The sequence below is a fragment of the Copadichromis virginalis genome, linkage group LG15 (assembly GCF_057382275.1).
Source record: "Copadichromis virginalis isolate Kocher_CV1m ecotype Utaka linkage group LG15, C_Virginalis_male_GT1.1, whole genome shotgun sequence".
In the NCBI taxonomy this organism is placed as follows: Eukaryota; Metazoa; Chordata; class Actinopteri; order Cichliformes; family Cichlidae; genus Copadichromis; species Copadichromis virginalis.
Window position 1 is genome coordinate 7,197,244 of NC_140632.1, and position 12,039 is coordinate 7,209,282.

At 40.8% G+C, this 12,039-nt stretch overlaps 1 protein-coding gene across 1 annotated transcript; it reads right to left on the bottom strand.

Moving 5' to 3' along the window:
* Positions 1 to 3,638: 3,638 nt before the first annotated feature.
* Positions 3,639 to 11,509, bottom strand: LOC146691686 (G protein-coupled receptor family C group 6 member A-like). Its single transcript, XM_085431601.1, has 7 exons — positions 11,238 to 11,509; positions 10,985 to 11,151; positions 10,613 to 10,722; positions 9,564 to 10,301; positions 7,648 to 7,863; positions 6,805 to 6,931; positions 3,639 to 6,632 (listed from the first exon to the last, which is right to left on the bottom strand). Exons 1-7 carry the CDS (start codon positions 11,429 to 11,431, stop codon positions 5,476 to 5,478), a joined length of 2,709 nt encoding a protein of 902 aa, XP_085287727.1. The 5' UTR covers positions 11,432 to 11,509; the 3' UTR covers positions 3,639 to 5,475.
* Positions 11,510 to 12,039: the final 530 nt, after the last annotated feature.

Below are 12,039 nucleotides of genomic sequence, written 5' to 3' on the forward strand. Positions count from 1 at the left end.
ATCCCAGCATGAAAACAAACAGTCACCAACCTTTTCCTGAATGTTACAATGGGAAAGCCATTAGCTGCGATGAGCTGCGGCCCAAGGATAGCATGTGCTCCATCAGTTCGAGAGCCGTACCGCCACCCAGGCCTGAGATTCAGTCATCCACCCATTCACACACACATTAACACACTGGTGATGGCAAGCTACATTGTAGCCACAGCCGGCCTGGGGCGCACTGACAGAGGCGAGGCTGCTGGACACTGGCGCCACCGGGCCCTCTGACCACCACTAGTAGGCAACGGATGAAGTGTATTGCCCAAGGACACAACGACTGAGACTGTCGGAGCCGTGGCTCAAACCGGCAACCTTCCAATTACAAGACAAACTGCCAACTCTTGAGCCACGATCGCAAACACATAAACACAGACGGCACCAGAGCTCTCGATTAACACTTCCTTTATTGCTCATCACCACACAACTGAATACTTTTACCTTCAAAACACAGCAACAACACTTCCTGTAAACTGTGTGATTGGAGCCCTCCAGTGGTCCACCACAATGTCAAAGTAACAGGCAATGATCACTGAGACACCTGACTGCTTCCTTGTTCCTTGGGCATGGGGACAATAGTACCATATACAACTTCTCACAGGGACAGGTTAAAGATCTTAGTGAACACAACTGCAAGTTGGTTCAGCACCTTAAAATAAGTCAGGCTCCTCCCAGGATATTTGTCTTTTTTAATACTATTCGTTAGCTCTCTTTGGGCATTACTGTAAGCCAACTTTGAGGCCTTGCCTTGCTCTCGAGCAATCATTTTTGGTCTTGGAATATGGATGATCTTGGTGGTTAAGACCATCAGTGTTCCCAAACCAAAAATTATGCCTCGACAACAAGGCGCGGCGTCTGAGCTGTCAGTAGAGAAGGCTACACATGCCAGAATAGAAGAGCTGTGTTCTTCAAGCGCTGTACAGACAACACTCAGTCTGTCTTTTCAAATCAGTCCTGCTGCGGTAAAATGGATTCTTCTCTCCAGGCTTGGACAGTTTGTACAGCTGGCCATGGTCTATAGAGGTCTATATGATGGACTTAATTCAAGATGAGATGGTCAGGGAGGCTAGGGTGTCAAGATAGGACAGCTTTATATGCTGCTAGGATGCTGGTGTAAACCTGATCGTCATATTCTTTTCCCGTTTTTCAGAAATGTATATTGTTATACAGTTTGGGCATTACAGTCTTTCACTATGCCTAATTAAAGTCTCTTTCTACAATCACACCTACTTCTGGATATTTGCTCAGCCAGTTGTTAATGGTATCATGCAGAGCTAACTTAGTATTAGCTTGTAGTGGAACATAAAGAGCTGTGATTAAGACCGCACGAAACTCTCTTGGTGGGTAGAATGGTCAGCATTTCAGTACCAGATATCCAATATCAGGAGTTCAGTGCATGGTGATAATGTCTGTAGATGTACACTGGTCATCATTAAAATATATGCGCACTCCTTTTCCTTTGCTCTTAATGGAGTCAGCCATTCTGTCTGATCACTAAACAGACGAGCCTGTGAGGTTATTTGAACTTCTGCTCACTGAATATCTCCTCTTTTTCAGCTGTAAAGTCAGTTAACCGTAGAGATAATTGTGTGGGAAAAACCCCAGTAATTCAGTAGTTCCTGAAACACCCAGACCAGCCCATCTAGCACCGACAACTGTGGCATGTTCAAGTCACTCCTTTTCCTTTCTTCCCCATTCCAATGCTTGGTTTGAACTTTAGCCGGTGTCTTGACCATGTGTACCTAAATGCTTTGATTTGCTGCATTATGATTTGCTGAATAGATATTTAACTTAAGCAGCTGAACAGGCGAGGATGAAGACGCAGAGGCTGGACCAGGCAAGACTGATGCTGAAGCTGAAGCTGCAGGCGTGGATGATGCTGACGCTGAAGCTTGTTTGAAGATAAACATTTAATTTATACCACATTAAAGGATTCAAAGCATTTATTGTCATATGTGCTAAGAAAGCATTTCTCTGTGCAATGGAATTCTTTCTTTGCTGTCCACACAAAAATGCCGGTTAATATAGGGAAATAGAAATGATAAATAAAAACAGTATAAATAAATAAAGACACAAATTTAAGCTTGAAATGGATGTGTGTTCAAAATATCTATGAGCTTAATGTGCTGGCTTAATGTGCCTGATGTGCACAAATTATTATTATAGTTAAAAATAGGTCAGCTGTCCAAGAGTCTGATAGCAGTGGGGAAGAAGGAATTGTTGAGTCAGAATGTTCTGGATTTCACACTTCTAAACCTTTGTCTCAAGGGCAGAAGAGTGAACAGTCTATGTTGGGGGTGTGTGAAGTCTTTGAGAATGGAGGCAGCTCTCCTTTGGACTCTGTGATGGTAGATGCTTTGCAGAGAGGGCAGCGGGGTCCCGATGATCTTCTCCACAGTTGTTATCACTCTCTGCAGGCATTTGCGGTCCACAGCAGTAGTGCTGCCGTACCATGCAGTGATGCAGCTGGTCAATGTGCTGTCCACAATGCAGCTGTAGAACCTGCTGAGGATCTTGCCCGACGAACCAAATTTCCTCAGCCTCCTCAGGAAGTACAGCCGCTGTTGAGCCTTCTTGACCAGCTGTGTGGTGTTCAGTGACCAGGTGAGGTCCTCAGTGATGTAGACACCCAGGTATCTAAAGCTGGTTCTGCGAACTTCAATATGGTGTTGTCCTTGTTGGATGTGACACAGTCATGGGTGTACAGGGTGTAGAGAATGGGACTGAAGACGCAACCCTGTGGAACGCCTGTGTTTGTAATAATGCTGGCTGAAGTCCTGGTGCCGATCCTGGCGGACTGGGGCCTGCCAGTCAAAAAGTCCTGTAGCCAGTCACAGAGGGTGGGGTGTGGGTCGATTGTTGCCAGCTTGTGAGTGAGTTTGTTAGGGATGAATGTATTGAAATTGGAGCTGTAATCAACAAAAAGTACCCTGATGGATGAGTCTTTGTTTTCCAGATGGGAGAGGGAATAGTGAAGGGCAGCAGCGATGGCATCTGGCGTGGACCCTTTGGCCCGGTAGGCATACTGCAGGGGATCCAGAGTGTCTGGGATGTTTCTCTGGATGTAGGCCAGCACCACTCTCTCAAAGCATTTTGCAATGATTGGAGTGAGTTCAACTGGTTTGTAGTCATTTAGGCAGGTGGCTGGGCTTTTCTTGGGGAGACGGATTGAGGGTTGTGGTCTTGAAGCATGTATGGGCCACCTCTGGCAAACCAGATCTGGGCCACCAAAGGGCCGTCATTCTTTGCGGTATGTGGGCCATGAGTAAGCACATTGTGTGGGCCAGATCCGGGCCATACCAATTTTGCTATGTGGGGTTGTACTGTAGACATGACCCAGGGTGTTCTTGTCATGGGTAGGAATGGCCACATGTTGGTGATGTTTTGGGTGTACAGTCCATAAGTTGCACTTATTAAAGTCACCAGTGACGATAAAAACAGCGTCTAAATGAGTTGTCTCTAATGCGCTGATGACGTCATGGAGTTTGCCGAGCGCTGCTGCGGAGCTAGCTTGTGGCTGAATGTAAACAATAGCCAAAAACACAACTGAGAATTCCCGCGGCAGATAGTAGGGGCAGGGTTTTAGGAATATAAACTCTACGTCTGGCAAACTCTCCTTTTAATTGATTCAAGAAAGAACAAACATACACATATCAGGTATAACATTATGACCACTGATAGGTGAAGTCAATAACATTGGATTGTTTCTTCATTACAGCATCTGTTAGTGGGTTGGATATATTATGGAGCAAGTGAACATTTTGTCAAGCCTAAGATTTGAGCTTGTTTGAGAAGGACCAAATTATGATAGTTTGACGACTGGGTAAGAGCATCTCCAGAACTGAAGCTCTTGTGGGGTGTTCCCGGTCTCCATTGGTCATTATCTGCAATGCATTGTCTCATAGTTACCATTTAACAATATACACCTGAGACTAAAGTCCCACACACCAACACAAATCCTGATCCTAATGAGGATTAGTAGTAAGGATTTAGGTATGAACACAAGTTGAAAACACAGAGCGAAAATGAAAACCAGCACAAAGAGACATTTTAAACCAATCACCACAGTGATTCTACTGTAGCAACATGAACACAGAAATGGATGCTGCCTGCTCATCAGTTTGTTACCTGTTGAAGTTCAGGATTTGGCTGAAACACTGAAAGAATGAACAATTATAAGGAATTGAAGTACTCTTTAAGAACCGAATACACTGAATACAAGCAGATGATAAAAAAAAATTCTAAAAGTTATTCTCTTACATATATACCCACAGGCCATTTTATAAGGTACACCTGTTCAACTACTTGTTAATGCAAACATCTGATCAGCCAATCATTTTTCACCAAATCTAGGCATTTAGGCATGTAAACATGGTCAAGATGACCTGCTGAAGTTCAAAGCAAGTATCAGAATGGGGTAGAAAGATTATTTAAATTACGTTGAACATGACATGGTTGTTTATCTGAGTATTTCAAAAACTGCTAATCCAACAGGTTTCCCACTCAACCATCTCTATGGTTAGCCAAAAGGGTTCCCAACACTGTCCGGAAAAGAGTTAACTGATGAACTAATGAAATGGCTGGTGAGTGTATATGTGTATTTCTTATATATAGTCACTAAGCCTTTAGATACAAAAATATAACAGAATACATGATCAAATTCAAATATGTAACAAATCTGTGTCAGTAAATCATCAACATAATGTTAAAAGGCACCACCAACAAATATGCCCTACAGAATTGCAGAAAGATGCTTACAAGTTTTCAAATGTTTTACATTTTAAAAAGTTTTCTTTATATTTATTGTGTTGTATTTTTTTGACCTTTAACCCTGACTCAACGAGTCAGTGATTCCAGAATAATAGAACAATAAATCTGCAAGATAATGATGATTTGAAGAATACCAAACAGTCTGCAAGCTTACAGCCATACCACTCTGAGCAAGCCCGACTGGTGAATCTAAATTGTCCACAGGTGTGAATGTGAGTGGTTGTTTCTATGTGTTAGCACTGCATCTGGGTGGTGACCTGTACGGGGTGTACCCTGTCGTAGCACACCCCACGGCCCTGATGAGGATAAGCAGAAGAGAATGGATGAATGGATAAACAGTCTGTAGTGGCTTTGCAAGCATCCTCCTGCGAACCAGTCAATCCATCTACTTAAAGATGCAGAATGCTGTCAATTCCTAAAATTGTTGAAATCAACTAAATATTATCAGTTTTGGGGATTTTTACATCAACAGTGTGGACCAAACACATTACAATTTGTTGGAAATTACAAATTTTAAGACACAAACTAATTGAATGAATCAGAAAATAATGTGCTTATTATCCATTACTTAAAATGTTAGTGGCAGTCCTAAAAATGCACAGACTTTCATATTTATTCCACTTTGTGCTGCAATTCGAAACATTATGTTGCCTTCTTAATAATTGTGAATTATTTTATTAGTGATGTTGGCAAGCTTGAAATTCTCTTTAGGGTGTTAAAGGAATTTAGGTTGTTCTGAAGTATGTTTTGCTGTGGGTTCGAGACTGGGGAGAGAGAGTTTGAGGAATCACTAGGCTGCCTGGTGGAACTCCAATCAGTGATTGAGTCTGAAAATTGGGAATTTGGGAATGACTCCAAAGATAAAGATAAAGTAGGGTTTTGAATTCCCTTAGATGACAGCTCATCCTCACTGCCTTTGTGATCCCTGGAATAATTCCTAATATCCCGGCGGAATGATTTCTCTGTGTTTGCTTCCTTCTTACACAGAATAATGTAGCACTTTGTGAAGAACTGACAAAACAAGATGCCGTAGGCTGAGATGAGGATAACAACCATCTCCACTGCTGGAATGTACTTGCCTGTGACATTGGCATAGACTGGACCAAACATGATCCAGGAGATGAAGTAAATGAGCATTGCAAAAGTGATGAACTTTGCATCATTGTAACAGTCAGGCAACTTTCGTCCCTTAAAAGCAACACCAAAGCAGATTAGAGCCAAAAGGCCAATATAGACTAGCATGGCTCCAAATGCAGGAATTAATTTCTCATTACAAAACATCAGTTTCATGTTGTTCTGTGTGATCTCTGAGTCAGCAGTTGGAGGACTGTGTATAAGCCACGTTGTAACAATAACCACTTGACCTGCCATGCAGACTGCAATAATGAGGTAAGGCTTGTAGAGCTTCTTCAGCACACTTTGAATGACCGGGTCAAACTCAAAGGCTAAGACGATCTTAAAGGACTTGACCATGATGCAGGAGACACACAAGGTAAAACTCAAGCCAAACACCACCTGCCGTGCTTGACACTGATAGCTATTGGGTGGACCACCAAATAATATAACACTAGTAAATGTGATCATAAGGGAGAGGAGGAGAATGATGCTGATTGGGCCAACAGATGAGCGCACAACAGGGGTATTCCAGTGTGCAAGGAAGATGATCCCAACAACAATGGTAAGCACTGCTCCTAAAGAAGTAAAAGACAGCAGCACAATAAGATATACATCACCCCATTTCAGAAAATCAGTTTTTCTTGGCAAACACTTTGAACTGCCTTTTAGGGAGTAATAGTTTTTTTCACAAGGATTGCACTTCTCCGAATCTGAAAAGAAAGAAAACAAGATCATTAGAATATGTAAGTTGGATTCAAACTCCTTGAACTGTCAATGCAATAGACTGCAATATAAGCATTTTAAAACACTTATTTTGGCTTTTATGTAGTTTTACAGTTAACTGATACAAATGGAGTTTACTGTTTCTTTTATAATACATACCAGTGGTATTGGAAAAGGTGTTCTCAGCACAGAGTTCACACTGATAGCAGCAACGAGGCTGGCCCGAAACTGAAATCTTACTGTAGCCAGGCTGACAGCTGTCTGTGCACCTGGAAGTCACGTTTCCCTGAGAGAAGAAAGAATCATGATTTTTTTTTTACAGTCTGTATAGTGTACTCTCTTTATTCTAACACACAAGTTTTTATATGCTAACTGCTTCTTAAACAACACAAGAACAAGAAAAAAACAAGGAAGGAAAGTAAAAAAGAAACTGAGGAGCTAATCCAGTACACACAGTCATTCAGTTTTCAAGAAAATCTCCTTAAATTGAGTATTGACATTGATAAATATATGACAAATAAAATAAACCTATGTTCTTGCTGATGATAATGGTAATTTTCAAATACTTAGGTTATCATTTTAGTATGCCAATATTAGCACAACTAAGTATGATCAGATTGCCTTTAATTTCATTCACAAAATCAGTAGAGAGACAAATTATGACCTTTGACAGTGCAAGAGTTAATAATTTAACCCAAAGTCTGTATCAAATAACATGGTAATCAACAGTGATTTCTTTAAATATGAAATATCAATATCAGCATAGCATTAGAGTAATATTTAGTGAATCACCAGAATTGGTAAGATTCATCTTCTACACATCTTAAATATTTTTTTAAATATCAATTCAACATGGCTTATGAATGAACCACCAATGAGTCCAACAATATATTAATCCTGCCAACACTGACTGTAGATAATGTGAATATCTAAAAATAAAAACAATGAATGAATGGAAGAAGAATAAAACAATTTGACAGTGGAGGGCAAGTTATTACTTACAATGTAAATGTAGAAAGCATGTTTTGTTTCCTGCGAGATGAACGTCAGGCTATTTTGCAATATACTGTAGCGAGCTACAATGTCATTTACGTCTAGAGACTCTGAAGTCTGCTTCCATAGGACGATATCGTATTCAGTGTTGAGGTCACCATGGGGATCAAATGAATAGTTTTTCCCATCCATGTGGAACTTTGCCTTCCATAGGGCTCCTCGTAACTGAAATTGCAGTGTGTGTGAAAATATTGATTAAAAATAATGTATCTAAAGTGGACAGGACAAAACATCATACACACAGATTAGGTACAACATTATGACCAGAGACATGTCTTTTAATCATAGGACCTATTAGTGGGTGGGATGTATTAGGGAGCATGTGAATATTTTGTCCTCAAAGTTGATGTATTAAAAGCAAGAAAAATTGGCTAACCGACTGGGTCAGAAAATCTCCAAAACGTCAGCTCTTGTGGGTTTTTCGTGGTCTGCAGTAGTCAGTATCTATCAAAAGTAGTCCAACAATAGAACCAGTGACATGATCATGAGTGGCCAAGGCTGACTGATACACATGGGGAGTGAAGGCTGGTAGAACTACTATATATACCCCATTTCTCCTGCAATCTTTTTTTTTTTTCTTGAAGCTCCAGCTTGAGAGTTCTGTGGAGGGAGCTTTAGGGTTCTTGAGGTTTCTGTGCAATATCTTTGCTGTTTCTAGGACTGCATTTCTCTGGACAGAGATCTCAGATGTTGTTCCTGGAATCTGCCAAAGCCACTCACCCAGTGTGGAGGTCACTGGCCCAGCTGAGAGAGGAGCTATATCTCCTAAAGCTTCGTTGATATTATTGCTGTAGATCAAGTGGTGTGGATCAGTGAACTGATGTCTCGTTCACTACTGGCATACAGCTTGATGTTATCCATGTAGAAGAGGTGGCTATTGACTACTCCATTCCATAGTTGGAATCCATAGCCAGTCTTTTTAATGATCTCACTGAGGGGGTTCAGCCCATGCAGAACAGCAGTGGAGACTTGATGAAAACTTGTGCTATTGGCTTGAAGTTGGTCTCTAGTGTTCAGAATCAGAATCAGAATCAGTTGTTTCCCCCAGCCACATTGTATTCCTGATGAAGGTCTTACTTCATCAGTTCTTAATCCAGACTTTTCAGGATCCATGGCATGGCATCCAGGCAGTGCACAGCTTGGTGAGTATGGTCTTGTCTTATTGGCTGGTAGTTGCATGGGACAGGTCCCTTCTACTGTCCAAGCCTTCGTTTAGCCATTCCAGGTGTCTCTCGTCCATTGGCAGCTGGTTCATTTATGCTGCCAGATGCTCGTGAAGTGCAGTCAGCTTCTTTAGCCAGTAGGCATGAATTATGTCAGGCCCTGGTGCTGTTCAACTCTTCATACTAGGGACCCTTTTTTTAGATGTCTGCATCTGTGATGGTCACTGGATCCTGTTCAGGGAGATGTGGTTTGCTCTTAAATCAACTAGCCACTGAGCCTTTTTTGGGTTGTGGCCTTCCATTTGCTTTATTGACAAGGCTGTGAGTCTTCGCCTTTAAGTTTTTAAGGCCTCAGGTCTGCACAGCTTGCTGCAATTTTAGGCACCCCTTTCTTCATTATCACCTTTCTGCAGTCCTGCATCTTGGCCTCTAGCCTCCTTCTCCATGGAGGGTACTGCTCCTTGTGCTGTTCATCTTCCACCCATCTTGTACCAAGCATCTCAGTGGTCACTGCTGCCATGGTGTAGATAAGCTGGTTGGTTTTGAGATCTGAGATCTCTGTCATATGTATGTATGTATGTATGTATGTGTATATATATATATATATATATATATATATATATATATATATATATATATATATAGAGAGAGAGAGAGAGAGAGAGAGAGAGAGAGAGAGAGAGAGAGAGAGAGAGCATTTACCTCCAATGGGGATGGGCGTTTTGTCTTGCAGTCTCTCTCAGTGCAGAGGTCTTCAACAGCCTGAGCTATTGCTTTAACCGCCAGTTCTATACTGAACACAGCAGATGGATATATCATAGTCTTTAACTTCTCCGATGAAGTTGACCCATGCTGCTTTAAAAATGGGTTGTTGTTGTGGTGGCTTGGATTTTCATCAAGGTCATCGAGATATCGCTTCAACTTGGTTGTGTTTCCAGATTTAAAAGTGATCCCAATGATTGTTCCTATGTCACTCAAAGTATGTTTTTTTGTATTCAGTATTTCAGGTGATTGTGACCAAATATCACTGGCCAACCAAATTCTCCTTGTTCCTTGAGGATCATTGAGAAGTTTTTGAAAAATATACATCATATGGTCAGGTTTCGCGAAGGACACAATGACACTGACGTTTTCATTATCTATGATGGTTTTGACTGTAGACTCAATGCTCTTTCCCAGCAAATAATCATTTAAATTATCTGGAAGAACAGAGGTGAAGGCGAAGCAGATGCCTTTTTGGTTTGTATAGTACCAGAGCCGCTCAGTTATATAGCGAGCATATTCACCATCGGTTGTCAGCACACCGACCCAAGTCCATCCATTATTATCAAGAATCTCGGAGATGGCACGAGCTTGGTGATTATCTTGTGGTACAGTCCTCATAAAGCTTGGAAAACGGGTTTTATCACTTAGAAGGCCAGAGGTTGCACCATAACTTATCTGTGGAAATAATCACAAAACATTGTTTGGACAAGTGAAACATGCTTTTCATATTCTGCCTGCATTCATTCTTTTACAGTGCAAGGATATTTATGGTTATGTTTTACAACAAGTTTGAAAAAATTAAGCACTGTATTATCACAGCTTGTTAGCTGAGTACAGAATGGAAAGGTATATCAGGTCATTTCATCCATTCTCTGAATAATAGCTGCTGCTGTTTGATTAATAGACTTTACATTCAGTGATAACTACTACTACTAATCATCATCATCATCATCATAATCATAATAGACCCAAATAGTCAGTCATACCTCGGGTATATATTCCAGGTTGAGTAGCCTTGTAACTGCTATGGCTATCTCTGAGTAGTAACCACCAATGACAGCAAGGACAGGGGAAGACTGCTGTGCACTAGTGTTACCTGCAAAAATGTATTCAGTGACACAATTACTGGCATTTACATTAACTTATATTAAGACAGTAGGATTACAAACAGTTACATTTACATTTACCTAAACTGTGGGCAAAAATCTTTATTTAGGTGTAAATTTGACTAAGTGTAGCTTTTCAGCATGTACATAATATTACTTTTATGAAACTACAATTAAGACAAAGGAATTAATCAAACCGACTAGCCAGAAAATTCTCATATTTTTCACTTTTTTCCCCCTCAGAGTACTCACAGTTTCCCCTCATAAAGGACGGGATTTTTCTCAGGGAGGTAGTAACGTCACCACAGGAGTCAAGTATAAGATATCCCAAGGTGAGGTTCCCCAACTCTTGCTTCTGATTTATCTCCTCCAGCGCCTGCACCATTATCAGAGACTGGACCAGGTTAGCCGTGCTAAACCTGCATGACACAATCAGATATGTTATATACAAATATACCCTAATTTAATACACACTTTGACACTCATTGCTAAAGAGTAACAGCACCTGTCACATATCTGGTTTTCACTGCCATCATAATTCACAGTGACATTAACGCTTTCGTGAATCGGAAACAATCCTCCAATAATGATGTCGCCTTCTGCTGTGGCCTGTTCGAAGGATTTGGTACCATGGTGTGATAAAACTACAAAAAAGATGCAGAAGCTGAAAGAATGTTTCATCTTCCTCCAGCTGTCCATCTTGTCAGTAGAAATCTTCTTCGAATAATCTCCGAAAACGTGCTCTGAAAAATCACTTGTGTGTATCCCTTCAGTGTGTTTGCAGAAGACAGAGCTGTGGATAAACCTCTTTAACTTGAAATACTGCTTATCTTTTTTTTTTTTTTTTTTTTGGGGGGGGGGGGGGGGGGGGGCTTTTTATGGTCACATGGGGTTTGATGTCACTTCAAGACATGGAATGTGAAAATGTTATCGCTACTTCCAGGTAATTATTCTGATAAGTTTCAGTGTGGTTTAAAAAAAAGATAAGAAGTATTTGGACAGGTGTTGTATTGACATTACTCATATCCACTGTGTATAAAGATAATTTGGCTTACAGTTCAGTAAACCAATCTGTTGGCAGTGCTGTTATATAATACTGACATACTATCCTACTATACTTGGCAAGACAATGCTAGGTATTTCCCCAATAGGCTTAAAAATAATTCTATAGATGCTAAAGTAAGAAAAAGAAGTAAGAGGGCTCTGGTGCTAAATTCTTAACTTATGTCTTATCTGTAACACTTGTTTGTGACTTTGACTGTGATCTTTAATCAGGTTAAACAAGATTTGTTGCACACACCTCTGTA